The 14,059-nt window shown below is 42.3% G+C and overlaps 1 protein-coding gene across 3 annotated transcripts; it reads right to left on the bottom strand.

The window, feature by feature from the left end:
• Positions 1-227: 227 nt before the first annotated feature.
• On the bottom strand, positions 228-13,615 carry LOC110492193 (specifically androgen-regulated gene protein). Of its 3 annotated transcripts, none has more exons than XM_021566284.2 (4): positions 13,460-13,615; positions 7,368-7,559; positions 3,224-3,401; positions 228-3,069 (listed from the first exon to the last, which is right to left on the bottom strand). In XM_021566284.2, exons 2-4 carry the CDS (start codon positions 7,470-7,472, stop codon positions 1,469-1,471), a joined length of 1,884 nt encoding a protein of 627 aa, XP_021421959.1. In that variant the 5' UTR covers positions 7,473-7,559; positions 13,460-13,615; the 3' UTR covers positions 228-1,468. The 3 variants fall into 3 exon arrangements, with proteins under 3 accessions (XP_021421959.1, XP_021421960.1, XP_036803042.1); XM_021566285.2 differs by having other exon boundaries at positions 7,389-7,559; XM_036947147.1 differs by lacking the exon at positions 7,368-7,559.
• Between the last annotated feature and the right edge of the window lie 444 nt (positions 13,616-14,059).

Here is a 14,059-nt window from a genome sequence, read left to right as displayed (position 1 = left end):
ATGTCATATGTAGGCAGAGCCCAATGCAGCTGACAGATAAATAACATAACATCCTTCTGCTTCGAAGGGCACATACTGTATCAACAATGTGTTATTCTACCTGTAACCTGCGATTTACCTTTTGTTTTCACAACAAAATCCATTGGACCAACCATTTCATATTATAAAGCACTACACCATACTCATCATGTTAAAAGTGTTGCATGAATTTAAGAGTTCATATGAAGATAGTTTCAAGGTTTATTCTCTATTTACAAAACAAAACGTTGACATGGTTTAAAAAGTCCTGCCACGGGTAACACTTAATGAGCCACTTCTGGGGTTGGGTTAAAGGCGGAAGACACATTTCGGTTGAATGCATTCAGTTACGCAACTGACTAGGCATCCCCTTTCCCTTCTCTTTCAATTCTAAATGCTACGCTAACAGTTTGAGAGTGATGAATTTTGACATACAATGAATAGTAACTACATGAACCCAAACTGGTAGAATTTTAGGAGGTGATACAATCTTAGGAACAATCAGGAAGTCGCTCTCTCAACTATAAAAACAGTATTTCAATCATCTCACCACTGACAGACCTGGGTTGGGTTGTGATGTGCATCACACCTAAAACCATGTTTCAGATTCCTATCCCTGACTGGCCACTGACTGACTGAAGCTTCTATCTACATACTGTACGCTATGTAGTAGTACATTTTTCGACCTTTTAATTTGGTTCCTTGACAACTGCCAATCACTCCATCAAACAAAGTCTTTAGACACCTTTAATTGAGTCAGATTCAAATTGCAACTCAGCAAAAACATTTTTACTGGTTGCCATGGTCCCCCCAAAAAACAATAACTTTGAGGGGAGGAACTTTAGGAGGTTAAAACGATAGTATTCTTGTCAAAGGTTACGTGAAAAGAGAAGTTATAAAGGCACATCCTTAACTGTAACAATAACATCATGTCTATTCCCCATTTTAGAAAACAGATTGTGTAGAGGATGCCATACAATTTCATTCCAACATCCCTCGTGGAGTTATTATATTTTATTTAGAAAATTACTGAATATGTCAAATGAGGTTTACAAACAGCCTTTCATTTACCTACTGTACTGCATACTGTAGTTAGTGTATTATCTCATAGTAGTATATTGTAATCATGATATTCATTAAAAGGCAGTCTTCGGGTACATACGGCATTTCTGTGCAGTAAGGCAAAAAGACACTGCCCTCTATGAATATATACTGTAGCTGTCTGTAGAGCCAAGTAATTCTCCATCAATCAAATAGTGCTCCTTGCATATTGCTTCAAAGAAGGCATTTTTATGGGGAGAATAATCTTCCCATAAATGTAAGTGTCCCCGTGACCAAAGACTAGAGGATGGTTTAGTTGTACGGAATCCATATTAAGAACATCCTCCTCAGACCTCACCCCTCATATTGATTCTGTAATGGTGCAGTTCCATTGCTCCTCTTCATGCCCTCAGTCCCCCAGTAGTCCTAGCTTCTTCAGGGCCTCCCGTCGGTCCTCTCCACTCTTGCTGTTGGGGCAGATGAGCACACTGATGCCATGGGAGCGGGGCAGCTTGTTATGGGACTCCCCATGAACTGGCTGGGGGTGGGAGGCCTCACCCTGAACATTCACAAAGTCTTTCCCAGTTCCTAGGGAGGCAGGGCGGGGTCTAGAGTTGCGCAGGTTGCCAGGGGACAGTGCGACTTTGGGACCTTGGTTGGCCCTGAGGGAGGCATTACTGGCCATGTAGCTGCTCAGGCCCTTGCCGGAGCGCTCCAGAGTCGCTGATTTGACCCCTATGGGAGGGGGAATATGCTTGGGTGGTGAAGGAAGTGCAGCAGGTGAGGGCAGAGTTTTGGCATTGTCACTGAATTGGGCTGGGACTGGGGCTGGAGTAGTGGGAGGGGCTGGGATAGTCGCTGAAACTGGGGCTGGGACTAGTGCTGGAGTTAGTGCTGGGGCAGGAACTGGGGTAAGGGTGATGGCTGGGACTGGAGCTGGGGTAGGGATTTTGGCTGGGGCTTTGGTCTGGGTGGTAACCAGGCTGTGAGAAGGAGGGGATGCCCATGACTTCCTGGATTTGGATGAAACAACAGGGCCTGAGTCTCCATCCTCAGTCTTCAGGAGCCCAAGCTTCCGTAGGGCCTCCCTGCGCACCTTCTGGGGGTCAATCATTGACCTGTCAATGGGCGAGGGGCTTGGGTGACTGTCTAACTTGTGAGACTTCAGGATAATGTTGGAGGGAAGCCTCTTGGGCTTAGGGGCCACAGCAGGTCGGCTCTTTGGTTCCAGGGCCTCAGGAATAGGGGTGGGTAGGACATCTGAGGGGGAGGGTAGTGCTTGGGTACTGACAGGCAGATCAACACAGGGTTTAGAAGGTGGTGCCTCTTGGGCTCCAGGGGAGGCTGGTGCAGCTCTCTTCATAGAGACCTGCCTGCGTAGTTGCTCCAGCTCATTGTAGGTCAGAGGACCTCTGAGTTCTGCAGGCACTGGAGGATCACTCTCTTCCTCTAGCTCATCATCCCTAAAGTCTGAGGGAGGGGGAATCAGCTTCAGATCCAGCTCAGATGGAACCTTAGTGTTGCACTTTGCAGGCTTGCTGTCTACAGAGACTCCTTTAGGCATGTTGTCCACAGAATCATCTGTGGGTAAATCTGACGTGGCTAATGAAAGGGTTGTTTTGGGGGTTTTAAATTCAGTGGACAGCACCGGAACTTTTGTGATAGTGACCAACCCAGGAGCTTTGATGTCAGAAGACAACTCTGAGGTCTTGGGCACAGTTGCTATCTTTGGAGCTTTAGGGTCTGTGACTACTTCTGGGACCGTGGGTTCAGTGATTACCTTTTGGGGTTTCAGATCAGTGACTGCCCCTGGGGTACTGGGCTGGGTTTCTACTAATGGGGCTTTGGGCACAATTGCTGCAGTTGGGACACTGGGATGAGTGGTTACCCCTGTGACTTTGAGTTGTATACTGGCAAGGCCATTTGCCAGAAGAAGTGGTGTAGGCACTCGGCAGTTCAGATAGGACTTCCGATCTCTTCCTGAGTCGTCATGCTGGAGTTTTGATACATCTAGAAGACAGGCAGAAACAGCAGGAATTATTTTACTATCAAATTCTCACAGGTTGCTAAACTGGCTCGCACAATCCTGACCTAAAACCTGGACACATTTTTTTTGTGTCCTGCATGGGAAAATCCTGATTAAACTATTTTTAGTCGTACTCACCCTCCAGTCTAGTCTGTCCCATAGAGAGGTGGTTATGTTCGGCTGCCAGGCTGCTGGGGTCTGGTTCATCATTGGACAGGCCACTGTCCTCCTCCATCTCCAGGGACTCAATGGTGGACTCCAGAAACATGAGGCACGCCCGCTCCTCAACAGAGAGGTAGTCCAGACTGTCATCACTCTGCCTCACACACACACAAAGAGGACACAAACACAAAGACAACAAAAATAGGAAACCCGTAAACATAGACAAACTAGAAATGTAGAGTACGAACAGATTCAGAATAAAATAACAATGCAATTAATTGCTAACCTTTAATCAAGATTTCATAACTTACTGTATGTAGAACTGTATGCCAGCCCAGCTAGCACATGTTCTGAGAACGATGTGTTTATTAGAGCTTGGTGGGAGCATGGTTGTTCTATGGTTATTTTGCATAAAACCTTCCCACAAATTATGGGAATGGTGCAGCATAGTTGCTTGGTTTTGGAACATTCTCAGCACATTTAAGGAACTTAACAAAAACAAACATATGTTATTGGTATTTCATTACTTTAACATAACTTTTGCTAAATGTTAGAATATGGTTACATGGGCCTCCCGGGTGGAGCAGTGGTCTAGGGCACTGCATCGCAGTGCTAGCTGTGCCACCAGAGACTCTGGGTTCGCGCCAGGCTCTGTCGCAGCCGGCCGCGACCAGGAGGTTTGTGGGGCGACGCACAATTGTCCTAGCATCGTCCGGGTTAGGGAGGGTGTGGCAGGTAGGGATATCCTTGTCTCATCGCACACTAGAGACTCCTGTGGCGGGCCGGGCGCAGTGCACGCTAACCAGGTCGCCAGGTGCACTGTGTTTCCTCCGACACATTGGTGCGGCTGGCCGGGTTGGATGTGTATTACGGCTTCGTTGGGTTGTGTTTCAGAGGACGCATGGCTTTCGGCCTTCGTCTCTCCCGAGCCGATAGTAACTACTAACAATTGGATACCACGAAATTGGGGAGAAAAGGGGGTAAAAATCTTCTAGAAACGTTCTCCAACTGGTATGATGTTGGGAATGTTCTCAAAGAGTTTAGAAAATGTTAAGAAACAACGTTCTTCTGTGGGAATTTCAGTATTTCAGCATAACGTTTGTTACAGGTTTCCTCATGGTTCTATTTAAAGTAATGTTCTCAAATTGTTCCAAGAAGGTTAAGAACCAATGTTCTTCTGTGGGAATTTGAGTCCTTCAGACTAACTTTTCCTACAGGTTTCCTCATGGATTTATTTAAAGTCATGTTCTCAAATTGTTCCGAGAACATTAACAAAAAACTTTAAATAAAAAAACAAGAAAACTTTAGTAATGTTCAAAGAACGTTCTAAAAATATTATTTTAAAACATATACAGTACCCGTCAAAAGTTTGGACACACCTATTCATTCAAAGGTTTTTATTTATTTTTTACTATTTTCTACATTGTAGAATAATAGTGAAGACATCAACATTGTGAAATAACATGAATTTAATCATGTAGTAACCAAAAAAGAGCTAAACAAATCCAAATATATTTTATATTTGAGATTTTTCAAAGTAGTCACCCACCCTTTGCCTTGATGACAGCTTTGCACACGCCTGGCATTCTCTCAACCAGCTTCACCTGGAATGCTTTTCCAACAGTCTTGAAAGAGTTCCCACATATGCTGAGCACTGCTTTTCCTTCACTCTGCGGTCCAACTCATCCCAAACCATCTCAATTGGGTTGAAGTCGAGTGATTGTGGAGGCCAGGTCATCTGATGCAGCACTTCATCGCTCTCCTTCTTGGTAAAATAGCCCTTACACAGCCTGGTGTGTTGGGTCATTGTCCTGTTGAAAAACAAATGATAGTCCCACTAAGCACAAACCAGATGGGATGGCGTATCACTGCAGAATGCTGTGGTAGCCATGCTGGTTAAGTGTGCCTTGAATTCTAAATAAATCAATGACAGTGTCACCAGCGAAGCACCCCCACACATCACACCTCCTCCTCCATGCAGAGATCATCCATTCACCTACTCTGTGTCTCACAAAGACACGGCGGTTGGAACCAAAAATCTCAAATTTGGACTCATCAGGCTAAAGGACAGATTTCCACCGGTCTAATGTCCATTGCTTGTGTTTCTTGGCACAAGCAGGTCTCTTCTTATTGGTGTCCTTTAGAAGTGGTTTCTTTGCAGCATTTCGACCGTGAAGGCCTGATTCACGCAGTCTCCTCTGAACAGTTGATATTGAGATGTGTCTGTTACTTGGACTCTGTGAAGCATTTATTTGGGCTGCAATTTCTGAGGCTGGTAACTCTAATGAACTTATCCTCTGTAGCAGAGGTAACTCTGGGTCTTCCTTTCCTGTGGCGGTCCTCATAAGAGCCAGTTTCATCATAGCACTTGATGGTTTTTGCGACTGTAATTGAAAAAACTTTCAAAGTTCTTTGAATTTTCCGGATTCACTGACCTTCATGTCTTAAAGTAATGATGGACTGTTGTTTCTCTTTGCTTATTTGAGCTGTTCTTTCCATAATATTTACTTATTATTTTACCAAACAGGGATATCTTTTGTATACCACCCCCTACCTTGTCACAACACAACTGATTGGCTCAAATGCAATAAGAAGGAAAGAAATTCCACAAATTAACTTTTAACAAGGCACACCTGTTAATTGAAATACATTCCAGGTGACTACCTCATGAAGCTGTTTGAAAGAATGCCAAGAGTGTGCAAAACTGTCATCAAGGCAGTCTCTTGTTTAACATATTTTTGGTTACTACATGATTCCATATGTGTTATTTCATAGTTTTGATGTCTTCACTATTATTCTACAATGTATAAAATAGTAAAAATAAACCAAAAGCCTGGAATGAGTAGTTGTGTCCAAACTTTTGACTGGTACATCTACATTCCATTCTCAGCATCAACAAAACTCTCTCTATCCTCAATCATGTTAAGTGTGTTCAGGTGTGTTGGCCATGCCCACTAATTGGCAACTCTTGATCTTAATGAGTGCTTATTTCCTTTGAAATGGGGTGTTTCAGTAAACTAAAATGAACAGCTTGTATGCGTAAAAAAAACTTAGCATGCTAGCGCCATCCTGGTGGCGCAGCGGATTAATTCCATGGATAGAAAACAGAAGATTATAGGTTTGAATCTCACCGATACCGTGTCACATTAAAAAATACATGTGTTTGTATGATTAAGGAAATACATTTCCATCTGTGCTTTTAAGTTAGCAGTGTTATTAAAACATTCAATTAAAGTTTTAAGGAAGTTATTAATAAACCTTCAAATAACCTATAACTTCTGTTCTCACAACGTTTAAAAAAACTTTCAGTTTTACCAGTCAGGAAACGTCTGGCTTCGTTCCCACAACCAATGTGAAACTAAAAATATACATTTCCACAACTTCCAAGGAGCCAAATATGCTAGCTGGGAGGTATGCCTGTGAACAATATATCCTTGTATAACGTTAGGTAAGGCCTTCAAACTCTTTTGGCTTGGTTTTCAGTCCTTAATAGTCAGTCTCTCTGTTTCTCTCAGCTAATGTAGGCTGAACAGCACATTGAAGCCCAGAGAGACTGTAGACACAGAGCGGATCAAAGTTACGTTTACCTTTCACACAGCAGGGAGGGAATTAGAAATGACCTCAGTACTCCTCCCGGCTAGCTTTTAGCTTTCATCCTATACTGCACTGCCAGAGGAATGTATTGCAGTGGATTTTAGTGAGGGGCCTCTGAACAGCTCTGAAATGAACAGACTGGGTCCTCAAAGCAGTCGCTCTCTCTCATTTCTCTCTCATTCTGTGGAACCTCTCAAAGGCCCCTCTCTGAACAAACATCTGAATCTCTCACCCACAACATGAACAAGCCCACTAGCCCACTGACTCTTAGCATTGGGAGACAGTTGTACTACTGTATATAAACATATAAATTCATTGTCAATAAATTAAATCCAAGACGGGAACGAGAAAGGCACCCTTTCATTTTTTGACATGTTACATCTAGCTAGATCAATTCCAAAATGTTTACCACAATGGCAGCAGAGCAGCACATAAACAAAATAAAACATAAACCGGTGAAATCAGAGTCTCAGCTATTCTCCTGGTTAGTGGTTTAGGTAAAGGAGGAAATAGCTTCTGCACGCACAAAGCCAGAGTTCATGCTGACCACACTGTCATAGCTCCCAGCGCTGTCCATATTGATCAAGGATTCCATGGCAACGCCGCCCGGCCACGTGTCACTCTTCGCCATGGCACAGGGACAGCGGGAGGAGCCAGGGCTTCAGGGGGCCTCTGCTAATTGGCTGGAAGTCACAGATGTGTCCAGATGGGAAAGTAACTGGGGGAAAAAATAAAGGAAATAAGTATTAACGCTTGAGGCAAAAATCATTACATCATCATGATGATCCATCCTACAGAGCTTCCCTTGTGTAAATTGTGGCATTTCTCTATTACAGCCTGTGTGGTTAAAGATTAGGAAATGTTATATACTCATACTATTGCTTTTAAGCCAGGCCTTTTTTAGCAGTGACAAAGTTTGATCAGTGAGCATGACAAAGGAGCATGCCCCCATTCACATCAACGGGGCTGTAGTGGAGCGGGTCGAGAACTAAAGTATCTCGGTGTCCACATCACTGAAGAATTATCATGGTCCACACACCAACACAACCAACACAGTCGTGAAGAAGGCACGACAACACCTCTTCCCCTTCAGGAGGCTGAAAAGATTTGGCATGGGCCCTTAGATCCTCAAAAATTTCTACAGCTGCACCATTGAGAGCATCTTGACTGGCTGCATCACCACTTGGTATGGCAACTGGTGCGTACGATCCAGTACATCACTGGGGCTGAGCTCCCTGCCATCCAGGACTATGCCAGGCTGTGTCAGAGGAAGGCCCTAAAAATGGTCAAAAACTTCAGTCATCTAAGTCATAGACTGTTCTCTCTGCTACCGCACAGCATGGGGTACCGATGCACCAAGTCTGGAACCAACAGGACCTTGAACAGCTTCTACCCCCAAGCCATAAGACCGCTAAATAGCTAACCAAATACCTATCCGGACTATCTGCATTGACCCCCCTTTGTACCAACTCTTTTGACTCATCACACACTTATTATCTATCCTATTGCCTAGTCACTTTATCCCTACCTATTTGTACATATCTACCTCAATTACCTTGTACCCCTGTACATCGACTCAGTACTGGTACCCCATGTATATAGCCAAGCTATCGTTACTCATTGTGTATTTATTCCACGTGTTATTATCTTTCTACTATTTTTCTCTCTGCATTGTTGGTAAGGGTCCGTAAAGTAAGCATTTCACTGTTGATCTACACCTGTTGTTTACGAACAAATCACATTTTATTTGACATCTCTAAGACAGTACTGTATATCCGTGTACAGGAGTGACAATAGTATGCATACTGTCTCTCTTTTTAGCATCTATGTGCCCTTATCCAATAGAGGGATACACAGACAATGCCCTGGCCAAAGCTCAAGCAGTGAGAAAAGGAGAGGCTATTATGAGCCATTCGGGAAGTATTCAGACCCCTTGACTTTTTCCACATTTTGTTTCATTACAGTCTTTATTCTACAATGGATGAAGTAAAAAATGTTCCTCATCAATCTACACACAATACCACATATTGACAATGCAAAAAAAGGTATTTAGAAATGTTTGCAAATGAATAAAAAAAATTAAAAAAACAGAAATACCTTATCAACATAAGAATTGAGATCCTTTCCTATGGGACTCGAAATTGAGCTCAAGTGCATCCTGTTTCCATTGATCATCCTTGAGGTGTTTCTTCAACTTGATTGGAGTCCACCTCTGGTAAATGCAATTGATTGGGCATGATTTGGAAAGGCACGCACCTGTATATATATAAGGTCCCACAGTTGACAGTGCATGCAAGAGCAAAAACCAAGCCATGAGGTCGAAGGAATTGTCCGTAGAGCTCGGAGACAGGACTGTGATGAGGCACAGATCTGGGGATGGGTACCAAAAAATGTCTGCAGCATTTAAGGTCCCCAAGAACACAGTGGCCTCCATCATTCTTAAATGGAACCACCAAGACACTTCCTAGAGCTGTGCGCCTGAGCCAAACTGAGCAATCGGGGGAGAAGGGCCTTGGTCAGGGAGGTGACCAAGAACCCGATGGTCACTCTGACAGAGCTCCTGAGTTTCTCTGTTCCAGAGTTCCAGATGGAAGTCACACTTCAGTAAAAGGCACATGACAGCCCACTTGGAGTTTGCCAAAAGGCACTTAAAGGATTCTCAGACCATGAGAAACAAGATTCTCTGGTCTGATGAAACCAAAATGTAACTCTTTAGCCTGAATGCCAAGCGTCACGTCTGGAAGAAACCTGGCACCATCCCTGGCATGGTGGTGGCAGCATCATGCTGTGGGGATGTTTTTCAGTGGCAAGGACTAGGAGACTAGTCAGGATCAAGGGAAAGATGAACGGAGCAAAGTACAGCGAGATCGTTGATGAAAACCTGCTCCAGAGCACTCAGGACCTCAGACTGGGGCGAAGTATCACCTTCCAACAAGACAACGACCCTAAGCACACAGCCAAGACAAGGCAGGGGTGGCTTTGGGACAAGTCTCTGAATTTCCTTGAGTGGCCCAGCCAGAGCCCGGGCTTGAACCCGATCGAACATCTCTGGAGAGACCTGAAAATAGCTGTGCTGCGATGCTCCCCATCCAACCTGACAGAGCTTGAGAGGATCTGCAAAGAACAATGGGAGGAACTCCCCAAATACAAGTATGCTAAGCTTGTAGTGTCATACCCAAAAAGACTCGAGGCTGCAATCTCTGCCAAAGGTGCTTCAACAAAGCACTGAGTAAAGGGTAAATGTGATATGAGAATTTTTATTTTTAATACATTTTTTTTTTTTATCTAAAAAAACAGTTTTTGCTTTTACATTACGTGATATTGTGTGTAGACTGCTGAGGAAAAAATATATTTAATCCATTTTAGAATAAGGCTGTAACAACAAAAAAGTCAAGGGGTCTGATTACTTTCCGAATGCGCTGTATATCTTTAAAGTGCAAAGGAGCGTCAAGGCATACGGCATGGTCTTGTTGTGGACTTTAAGCTCCACCTGGAGCAAAGAGGTGTATGATCTTTAACCGCACAAGATTCTTATCCGGGCTACAGACGTACCTAAGCTCCTAATAAACTTTATCAAGAGGCACTGTGTGAATCCCATCACCCCATGTCAAGCCATGCCACCAACAACCTGTTGGCATCCAGGCTTTACAGTAGTCAAAATACTGTAGATGTACTTGTGTTGACATAAAATGCATGAAGGTTTTTTTAATAGCAATTTCATTAGAACATAAAATATCAAATTACATTTGACCATCAGTTACTATTCAGATTGTTTTCATTCATTTTGCCCAGACATAGACCTAACAGTCTATACTGTTACTCAACTCTTTCAGGTGAGTCCGTGGCAATATAACTGTGTGTTTTATTGACATCTATCATCTATCACCATCTACCATTTGATTACACATACAGAAACAGAAAGGAACAGTAATGATAGTGAATTTCCATTGAAGGCTACACTGCGTTATTTCCGCCAAAACCCTGAAGATCCGTCAACAGGCTACACAATGCTGCTGAATTACCTTGGGGTTTGGATTGGGACAATTAATACAGAATATATTAATTACACTAATATTAAGCTATTGCCAAATATATCCTGGCACTCTGTACAGAATATCACCCCACCCAATGAAACAACGGCAGCTTAAGAAACATGTGGATCAATATAGGCCACACAGTACGGTGTTGGCAACAACAGATAGTGGGCTTTCTAGTTGGTTAACACAGTATTCCAGGGCTCCCACCCAGTTAGTCTAGAGGCTGATAATTAGGTCTTCTGCCTGCCCCTCCCGTGAGGACATAATAGTATGAGCAACAGAGTGAAAGAGAATGTCCCAGCACCTCCCTACACACCTACAGGGCGGTAGTGGGAGACAGCAGCTTATACTCACTACACCCACCACATGTAATACACCTAGGAATGTCACTTTGCCTACTTCCTAGAAAACATGGTTTGTCATTGAACTAAGCACCCTGGCTGGCGCCCTATGCGATGATGTACCTCTGTGCATTTCAGGTAAATTACAAAGCAGAAGGGGAAATATGGAGAGAGCCTATCAGGTGCATTGTTAACGAAAAGGGGTAGCACTGGTGTCCACTGTCTGGCTTGCCCTTCCATGCACTATGAACCGTTGAAAGCTGCAGGATTCAGGATGGGGATTGCCTTGGATTCCATTTCAATGAGTGACAATGATCTTACTGTGTCGATAAAAAAGGAAATATGTGTCCTGTAACATGAAGGACAGGCAGAGCAAGAACTAGTTAATAATTTACAGTAAATAAACCGACATTCACAACATGTTGTGCAACTCCCAACCTACACAGATAACATGCATGAATGTTTAGCTTGGTACTGAGTCAGTTTGCACCTGCACCATTATAATGTCAATGTTGGGCCGGCTTTGGGAGTGGCTTTGTGAATTGGCAAACATTGAAATCTCAGGTATGCATTGACACATATTACTAACCTATAGCTCACATTAGAGCACACCCTTTGGTTTTGTCACCATACCACATAACAGTGATAATGATGTTGAATCATGAGTCAATCATCTCTCATGGGAAAACCTTCCCACGGTACACCTGTCTGACTCCATTAACCAACATGTTGGAGCAAGTCAGACAATTTTTATCTCCAGAATGGAACACACTTTGAAAGGCGGTGACCATCGAGATGAGCATGATGCAAGACTTTGCTCTCAGACAGTGACACAGAGTATCTGCGCATGTGTACGGGTGTGCTTCACGCTGCAACAACATGGTAGCTGGGTCATTCCTACAATGCGCTGCCTTTTCTGTCCCCAGGAAATATCACTTCTCATTTAGTGTAAAATGTGGATTCCAAATGGCTTTAAATATAAGGTCAGGTGTCCTTTACCTTAAAAACACAAAAATATGATTCTTGAAATGGAATTTTATACATTTTGAACACTTTTCTTCAGTGGATGTAGCATGTTTTTTTCCACACAAGAAATATAAGCCATAAAATAATACAAATGTATAGTCCTAGTTAAATTCTCTCTCAATAATACGTTTTTTAATTGTATTTATGATTATTTTATATTACATTTTCTGTGTCACTGATATCACTTTCCTTCGTTAGTTTGTTATAATTCTCCATTTAAGAAAACAGCCCTGTCCTACAATGACACCACATTCAGGAAGTGTCATAATTTCTTTGGTGGGAAAACAATGGTGCAAAGCTAAATATAAACACTCAGTTTTATCAATTATTTCATGTTATTAGTCTGCATGTCCCACTCATAAATGTCCACCCGTTAGGCTAAATTATAGAGACATTTTACCTCATTTAAAAATGCCCAAATATATATGTACTTTTTCTGAAAGAATGCAAAAAAAATAAGGAACCGCATGCATTGTAGGAATGACCCAGCTAGCTATGGGACCAAAACAGTTGAATAGTTTAGCTTTGCGCTTCAACGTTCCTTGTTGTGGAAATTGACCCACTTCTACGGTTTACTTCATGCATCCTCATCAGCTCACTGAGTCTACCTTTAAACCTAATCTACACTATGACCTGACCCATCCCCTTATGCATTACTGACCGACAGTGGCAAGGAGTTACATCCCTAAAAACACAAAACTGGTTCCTAGCCTCCCAGGCATAGAGTTATTTCTGTCCCTAATACTAAAACTGAAACTATAAATATATATATATTTTTTAAATAAAACTTTAACTAAATAAAAACTATTAAAGTGGATCTGAAAACTAACTGAAACTAAACTGGATTTCAAATACAAATATTAAAATGAATAGAAGTAAAAACTAATATAAAACCACAAAACTATAATAACCTTGCCCCTGACAGCATGACACTCATGTAAATTAAGACTGTCCAAAACTAACCTGCATTCGACACACATCCACAGCGGACCAACAGTCAAACGTTGGTCATAATTATATATATAAAAAAACTGTTCAGTAAAATATTGTTACCATTACAAAGAATAGTGTAGCCTCACAGACTATGGATGATCTACACATCGCATAGGATTCCAGCCTTGTGTCAATTCATGCGTGAAAGCATAAAATCTTGAACGTTTCGTAGAGCCTAAATACTTAAAAAGGACAATGCAAGTATAAAAAGAGAAACGCACCTGAGAGCAGAAGAATAGAACTATTCCCTTTTCACAAAGTTACTTTGCACTCAAAGAAACATTATATCTTCAAAATGATCCAGTCATTTAAATACAATTACGGTTTTCTGTGCAACTATCCTATCTGCCTTGTCAAATCAGTCTTGTTGAAGTTCAGGTGAGTGCGACAGGCTCACTTTGTCCCGCCCCCTAATTCCACTGTGTCCAATCAGCACATATCTGATCTACAGTGTCTTTGGTAGAGCCAATGGGATAACAGAGAAATAGCCAACGTTTCAAGCAGGATAATGACACTGTATTACAGGGGTAATACTGGCAATACGGGTGTTATAAATATTTTCTTATTAACTCTCAGTGAACCTGGATCCATACTTGAATATTATGCACAAATAATTTATGAGGCCTCATTGACATGTAGACTAATGGTATGATATATTACATATGATACATTTATTTGTATTTTATTTATTTATTTTTATTTAACCTTTATTTAACTAGACAAAATGATCGGGGAATCGATCTAGCAACCTTTCGGTTACTGGCCCAACGCTCTAACCACTAGGCAACCTGCACATATTTTAAGTAAAGGACAAAGCCGTT

The sequence above is a fragment of the Oncorhynchus mykiss genome, chromosome 16 (genome assembly GCF_013265735.2).
Source record: "Oncorhynchus mykiss isolate Arlee chromosome 16, USDA_OmykA_1.1, whole genome shotgun sequence".
NCBI classification, from domain to species: domain Eukaryota; kingdom Metazoa; phylum Chordata; class Actinopteri; order Salmoniformes; family Salmonidae; genus Oncorhynchus; species Oncorhynchus mykiss.
The sequence above is the reverse complement of the archived record's forward strand: the minus strand, read 5'-3'. Positions and strand labels throughout refer to the sequence as shown.

Coding starts and splice junctions, on each gene's coding strand:
- LOC110492193 (XM_021566284.2), bottom strand. CDS start 7,472: ATGGCGAAGAGTGACACGTGGCCGGGCGGCGTTGCCATGGAATCCTTG. Junction 3,402..7,367: donor TCAGCATGAACTCTGGCTTT/GTGCGTGCAGAA, acceptor TGTGTGAGGCAG/AGTGATGACAGTCTGGACTA. Junction 3,070..3,223: donor GGGACAGACTAGACTGGAGG/GTGAGTACGACT, acceptor CCTGTCTTCTAG/ATGTATCAAAACTCCAGCAT.